The 6,930-nt window shown below is 47.0% G+C and overlaps 1 protein-coding gene across 3 annotated transcripts; it reads left to right on the forward strand.

The window, feature by feature from the left end:
• Positions 1 to 256: 256 nt before the first annotated feature.
• On the forward strand, positions 257 to 6,196 carry RBM43 (RNA binding motif protein 43). 3 transcript variants are annotated; one of them, XM_030454317.1, is made up of 4 exons: positions 257 to 354; positions 1,310 to 1,445; positions 4,463 to 4,557; positions 4,639 to 6,196. In XM_030454317.1, the coding sequence occupies exons 1-4, from the start codon at positions 331 to 333 to the stop codon at positions 5,365 to 5,367; spliced, it is 984 nt and encodes a 327-aa protein (XP_030310177.1). In that variant the 5' UTR covers positions 257 to 330; the 3' UTR covers positions 5,368 to 6,196. The 3 variants fall into 3 exon arrangements, with proteins under 3 accessions (XP_030310177.1, XP_030310176.1, XP_030310175.1); XM_030454316.1 differs by lacking the exon at positions 257 to 354 and adding an exon at positions 3,820 to 4,018 and having other exon boundaries at positions 1,378 to 1,445; XM_030454315.1 differs by lacking the exons at positions 257 to 354; positions 1,310 to 1,445 and adding an exon at positions 3,799 to 4,018.
• Positions 6,197 to 6,930: the final 734 nt, after the last annotated feature.

The raw sequence follows: 6,930 nt of genomic DNA on the forward strand, positions 1-6,930 counted from the left end.
TCCCTCTGCAGAGCCCTCCTGCCTTCCAGCTGATCCACACTCCCCCCCAGCTTGGTGTCATCTGTGAATTTGCTGATGATGGACTCAATCCCCTCATCTAAATCATCAATGAAGATATTGAACAGCACTGGGCCCAACACTGATCCCTGGGGGACACCACAGCCGCCATTTTGATGCAGCCCCGTTCACCACCACTCTCTGGGCCCGTTCCAGCCAGTTCCTAACCCAGCACAGGGTGCTCCTGTCCAACCTGTGGGCTGACAGCTTTTTCATGAGGATGCTGTGGGAGACAGTGTCAAAGGCTTTGAGAAAGGAAAATACACTCAACTCATGCAGGAAGAGCACCACAAATATGTATCATGTATTCATTATTCTAGAAAAAGTGTAAATAGGTAAATAGATAGAGTTGGATATGGGAAACTGAAGGCTGCCAGCACCACAGTTGATGTTGAAGTTAGTGATGGGTGAGATGCATGGGGCTGCAGCACCTCTTGCTGTTTAGTGCCTGGAAAGGCATGGATTGATTACCTGACAATTATAAAACAAAACAAAAAAAGTAGTTTTGAGTCTTGAGATCTTGAGTTTTTGAGATTGTGTACTTTTGCGTGCAGCAGCTTTAAAATGTTGGTAAGATCAGATGACTTTAAAGGAGGGGAAATCCTGATGAAGGTAAAAAAATGTCGTGAATTTTAACTGTATAAACAGCAAAGCAAATCCTTTAAAAACAGAGAAAGTTTTAAATCCTCTTTAAGGCATCACAGTGTGTGGGAGCAGTGAGTAGCTGTGGGCTGGAAGTAGTACAATCAAGATGCGATTTTTATGTAACATTTGAAGACATTACTTGAATCTTGGGGTTTTTTCTGATTAATTGATTATAATGTTTAAATTTGAAAGCAGAAGTGGTGCTACATGACAGGCTGGCAATGTGTTAATGCTGGCAAACAATGTAGCATTCAGCTGATGTGTTTATAAGTGGCGATATCCTTTTCCCTTTTTCCCCCCAACCTACCTAAGCAAATTGTTCTTTCAAGTTGGAAATTGTTACTTCTAAAACACAAACACTTCACATCTTCACAGCTGCACCTTCCCCCAGCTCAAGTCAGTCAGATAGGGACGACCAAGACCCCACAGCTTCGGCAGAAATAGGGGAAAAGGGAGTTTTAGTGTGCAAAAAATGGGGTTTTAATGTGCAAAAATGGGGTTTTTGCTGCTTCTGTGGCTGCCCCACGGCGGGGCGGGCGAGAGGAGGTGGCGGCCCCCCCGCCCGGCTCCCGGAACGCCGCTCCCGACGTTTTTCTTTCGTTTTCAGCGCCTGACCGGGGCCGGCCGAACCTTCCACCTCCTCACCCGGTTTTTCTGCCAGCTTTCAGCGTCGGATCGAGCCTGCTCGGCGGTTCAGCCGCCCTCCCAGCCGTCCCCCAGCCCTCGGCGGAGCGGAGGCCATGGCAAGTCCCGGGGGCGGGCAGGGCGCTGAGGGGAAGGCGGGAGGGAGTCCCGGCTGGGACCGGGACCGGGGCTGCGGCTGCCTAGCGAAGGGAAGAGCCGCAGTCCCCACAGGAGATCGGGGATGGTTGTGGGGGGTTGTGCTGTGAGGTTTGGGAGGGGAAGCGCGGACCTTCTCGCCTCCCGAGCCCCCTGACAGCGGGGCTGCCCCGGGCTGAGGGCGGAGCGGCCATTTCCTGATGAGCTGCCTGAGGAGGGCTGCGGGCAATGGCGGCGTGAGGGGAAGCAGTGAACCTCCTGAGAGAACCCTCTGAGAGAACCCCCTGAGTGAACTCTCTGAGTGAGCCCTCCAAGTGAACGCTCTGAGAGAACCTCCTGAGTGAACCCCCTGTCCCGGTTCCCACACTGAGGCAGTACCGGTGGCTCTCCTGCCCGTCCCTGGCAGCAGCAGCTCTGATTTCCCACTCACTAGTATGAATATTTCAGCGGTTTCTTTAAGTAGCAGTGAGACCCAGCGAGGTCTGTGGGCAAGTGCTGACATCCAGCCTCTCATCAGTGTCCCTCCAGTTTCACCAAGAAACAGCAAATGCACGGCCTGAACCTTGAGCTTCTCCTCTCCTACTCTCCTCAAATTTGAGCTGCTCCTCTTCTCTCCCAACCTTGAGCTTCTCCTCTCCTCCCCAACCTTGAGCTTCTCCTCTCCTCCCCAACCTTGAGCTTCTCTTCTTCTTTCCCCAAATTTGAGCTGCTCCTCTCCTTCTCTCCCAACCTTGAGCTTCTCCTCTCCTTCATCCTCTCTCCCATCACCTGCAGCAGCTCTGCATTGCTCTCCAGCAGCAGTCCCTGAGCACAGGCTTGGCTTAGTGATTCAGCACACACCAACTGTCAGCTTGTGAATTATTTCTTTTTTTTTTTTTTTTCTTTTTCTTTTTACTCCTAACCTCAGTAGCAGGCATGAGTGGTGACTCCAAAACACCAGCTGCCAAGGTGTGAGATGGTGTCTGGCAGCTGAGGCTCCCGCTCGCTCTGCCTCGGCGGTGTGAAGCGTGAGAAAGCGCTGTGTGAAACTCCTTCAGCCTTTGGAAGCACCTTGTTTGTATTCCTTGCCTGGTGTCTCATTAGTGCAGAAACTTGCTTTCACACGGATGTTGCCACCAAAGTAATTGCCTGATCTAATTAGAGCTCCCAGCTCTTTAAATTCGATGGGTGATGAGAAAATTAAAAAAAAAAAACAGAGGTCTCGTGTCTTGGTGAATGAAAATCTTGCGTGGCAGCACAGTCTGATTGAGTGTGTCTGCTCACTGCCTTCAGAAACACTGCCCTGGTGGTCCTCGTGGCTTTGGATCACGTCTACAAAGTGTTCACCCCCGTGGCACTCTCTGCAGGCTTTGTCACTGCTGTGCTGGCCCTCAGGTGTTGTGCAGCCCAGGTCCAGAGGAAACTTTGTAAGAGAAATCTCAGAAGTTTTGGTGGAGTGAGTGGCCTCGAGTACTGTCACTGTGAGGTTCTGGAGGGTTTGTTCCCATGAACACTGCCAGGCAGACATTGCTGAGTTATTTTCTGTCTTCCAGAAAGTCAATGAACTGTTAAAAAATTCCCTCAGTGTTCTACCACATACAGCGATTTTTTTGCTGTGATATTCCCAGTGAAATAGTGCTGTTTATGCCTGTGTAATAAGGACGGAAAGAAAATACACTTTCCTTAACAAGACATGGATGCAAATCCTCTTAAAGGATGGGTTTCATGTCTGCAGCACCGGGAGGTTTGGATGTGATGAAAATAATGTGTGTGTAGCTGGTTGTTTCATGCACTGTGAGTCTCAGGTGACTGGGATTATGTTCTTCCAACTTAGGAAGGTTATCCATTCAGTAAGTGGAGAGTGATCAGTCGGAGCACAACCCTGGCTCCCAGCTCCCATGAATTTTACAAGGAAGAACGTGCTGAATCTGACCTTCCCACTCTGAAAAGACAATCTTTACAGAATAGTGCCTGCAGTTAAAATTTTTCATTCACTTCAAATTTGGCATATTAGAAACAGAGCAAGCAACCTTGGCAGTGTGACACTGGACCTTTCCTGTGAGCAGCTGTTAAATTTAGATGTCGTTTTTCCTGCTCTAAGAAAAGAAGAGATTGAGAGGGTGTAAATTATACTTAGTCAGGAGGGTTTGGTTTCTTTTTTTACTGCGCAGTAATATAAGGGTGCCTGAGGGAGCCTGGTGTTCATGGAAATCTGATTCAGCAGTCCTCTTAATTAGCTACTAAACACTGTGCCAAGGGAAGGGGAGTCACTTCAGCTGTCAGGGTGAATCTGGGTGACTTCTGCAGGATGTCCCCTCTACCCCCTGGGTTTACCACATGCCACATCTCTTTGTGCAGGCATCAGGAGAAGCTGATAAATCAGCAAGGAGGATTGTTGTCACTGGTGTCCCACATGGCCTTCTGCACCACGATGTCATGACTGACATCCTGATCATTCACTTCCAAAAGTCGAGGAATAATGGTGGAGATGTGGAAGAAGTGAAGTATCCAACAGAGAAGAAAGGAGTTGCCTATGTAACTTTTGAAGACCCAGCAGGTATTTAGTTTCATAGCCTGTAGTAAGTAGAACCCTCCCCCAAAGAGCCATACAGTCTTATTCCCAAAACAAATTATGTAAAATTGTTTGCTGGTACTAGGTTTTTATAGATCTGGGAGATGAACACCTCTCTTTTAGTCATGCAGAGCTTTTTTGATTTCTGTTCAGTGCAGACATGACTCTGAAGAAGCTTTATGCAAAGCATTTTGTTGCATTTATTTTAGGAATGAGCTTACACTATGCATAACAGATAGGATTTTTGTAGTCAAGCCTTTGGAAATAAATCTCTGTCAATTAACATTTAAGAAGACAGGCTGCTGTCTCTCTCTCAACAGTTTTGACTAATACATAAAATATTAGGCAAGAGTATTGAGATGCCTGCCATCAGACTGGCAGTGGCACATGATCTGACTGCACAGCAAGTGACTCTGGCTTTCCCTTTAGTTGTAGAGAGTGTCCTAAAGAAGGATCAGCACCGACTGGAGGACCAGAGGTTGTCCAGATCCTATCCCCTGACAGTAACTCGTTACTGTGGAAATGTAAGCTCATTAGTAATTAACCTACCTCTGCTTCCATTGCTACTGCAGCCACTTCTTAACCTCTCCAATTCACAATTCCAGGTCTTCAGCTCTGTCACATCTCTGCTCAACATGTCTGTTTTCAAAGACCACTTGGTTTTAGAAGAGCTGATCCAAGAGCTTCAGAAGAAGAGCACAGATCTGAGCTTTGGCCCTCTGCAGCCCAATGGGACTATTTCTGTTCAAGGGTCATTTCCAGCAATCCAATCCCTCAGAGACTTTCTCTTCCTTAAAGCAAAATCCCTGTCAGAGAAGGAGCAAAGAGAAGACCAGGAGTCCCACCAGAGGCCACAGAGGAGGCTGCAGCAGCACAGACTTAGCAGGGAGCCAAAGCATCCCAGTCAGGATGGGGAAAAACAAGTGGTGGTTCTGGACACAGACACCTACCACTACATGAAGTGCTTTTTCCCCAAGATATTCCAAATAAATGCTGATGTTGTGATTTCTGACACCACTGATGGTGATGTAACTACAGTCTGCATTGAGAGCAGGTCTGGTGCTGGACAGGCACTGAGAGTCAGAGAGAACATTGAAAGTCAGTCTGTAAAACTCCACCAGGTTTTACGTAAGGAAAGGATCTACTTTGAGAAGTGCACCAGAGAGGAAAAGAACAGATACACAGCAGTGTGTAAAAGCCTCAGATCCCTTCATCCTTCTGTTCTGACCAGTTTTCATGCTACTCACCTTGATATTATAGGCACTTCTTCAGAGATTTTTAAATTTACAAAAGAAATGAGCAGTAAGATTCAGAAGCTGTCTCAGGCCAGGTAGGGTGTTAGTGTTCAGACTTTTTACACAGACTCTTCTGGCACAACACACATCATCTCTCATGAGCTTAGAGACCAAAGCTGGGCCTCCTCTGTGCAGACAGAGCCACTTTCCCCCTTTTTATGAGCTGTGTTCTGGGCACTTGCACACTTGTTCTTGCTGTTGGGGAGCACATGATAAGAAAAGGTGTTTTTTTTTTTTAAAAGAAAGAGTTCTCAGTAGCATAAGAAGTCAGTCTGACAAAGCTGGGTGAGCCAACCTGATGTAAGATGCTGCACTGAACTTGCATTTTTTTATGCAAGGAGATGACCAGTGAGAAGAGGGATGGTGGCCTTTTTCTGCTGCCTTTATCTGCCAAAAGGGGTTCTTGTCATTGAGATGTGTGAAGAAGATAAAGCTTTGACACTTGAGGGAATGAAATGCTTATTAATTTGATAGGCTTGTCATGTCCTCAGAAGGGCCTTAGAAGACAGCACTGGAAGTTCTTGACAGTAGAAAATAAGTGAGTTTTTAATCATAGGAGCAATAATGTGGGGTTTTTTCCCAGCTGTAATGACATCTGCAGCATCCCTTGACAGCATGTTATTCAGACATGAAAGTATTATCACAAGTTTTGATGGGAAAATCTGGAATCAGATTCTGTTCATGCAAATCCACTTCTGTATCCATTGCAGGGGTCCGAATGCCTAGACCAAGTTAGGCTTTTTTATAAAACCAGCTTAGAAAAGAAACCTTTGTTTTGCCATGTCAGTGTGTTCAGCAGACTTTGTGAAAACAGAGTGCAGGAAAAAATTCTCAGTTTTATGCTATTAAAGAAATAAGTGATAAAAAATACTGTGCCTGTGTCCCCCTGACTTCTGCTTGGAAACCCAGACACACATCAAGCTGTTAAACAGGTGCTTTGTATGAAATTATCCCATCCAAATGGGATGATGATGATGATGGGCTTTGCTGAATGGGTATTTGGGGGGAATATTCCTGAAGGGATTCATCCCTTCCCATGTATCCAGGAGGCTCAGTGAGGGGGTGGGAGATGGGGGTGAGGAGGGGTGTCCAGGGATCCCCTTCTCTGCTCCCCAGGGAACTCTCCAGAGCTGGGCTGTTCCCAGTGCTCCCCACAGAGCTCACACAAAGCTGGGAAGTTTTTCAGCCATGCAAAAGAGAAAATCCTCTCTGAAGGATAATCCTTTAATGAAATTAATGCCCTTTGCTGGTGCCAGGGTTGGGCTTGTCTTCTTTTTTTCTGAAGAGCCTCATTTTTCCCTGATTTGTAGCATTAGGGAATCACAGAACGGTTTGGGTTGGATGAGACCTTAAAGGTCATCTAGGGCCAAATGCCTCCCCCTGCATGGGCAGGGATGAATTATAAAGGAATATGGAAATCCATATGAATGGATTTCCCATTTGCTTCAATAATCCTTAGGGCCAGGCTGGCACACCAGTGGTACTGGTGTCAGCTGGGATCCTGACTGGTTACTACTGGCTGAGTGTCACTTCTCAAGTTTGACAACTGAGGAGTTTGCAGCACCAGTGCCGGGGTCATTCAGGCCTGGCTGCCTGGTGAGC

This window comes from Calypte anna, chromosome 7, assembly GCF_003957555.1.
Source record: "Calypte anna isolate BGI_N300 chromosome 7, bCalAnn1_v1.p, whole genome shotgun sequence".
Taxonomy (NCBI): Eukaryota; Metazoa; Chordata; class Aves; order Apodiformes; family Trochilidae; genus Calypte; species Calypte anna.

Bases quoted from the DNA above. Each gene is read 5' to 3' on its own strand.
- RBM43 (XM_030454315.1), top strand. From the start codon at position 3,799: ATGCCACATCTCTTTGTGCAGGCATCAGGAGAAGCTGATAAATCAGCA. The intron at 4,019-4,462 runs GTATTTAGTTTC...CTTTCCCTTTAG, and splicing joins AACTTTTGAAGACCCAGCAG to TTGTAGAGAGTGTCCTAAAG. The intron at 4,558-4,638 runs GTAAGCTCATTA...TCACAATTCCAG, and splicing joins TAACTCGTTACTGTGGAAAT to GTCTTCAGCTCTGTCACATC.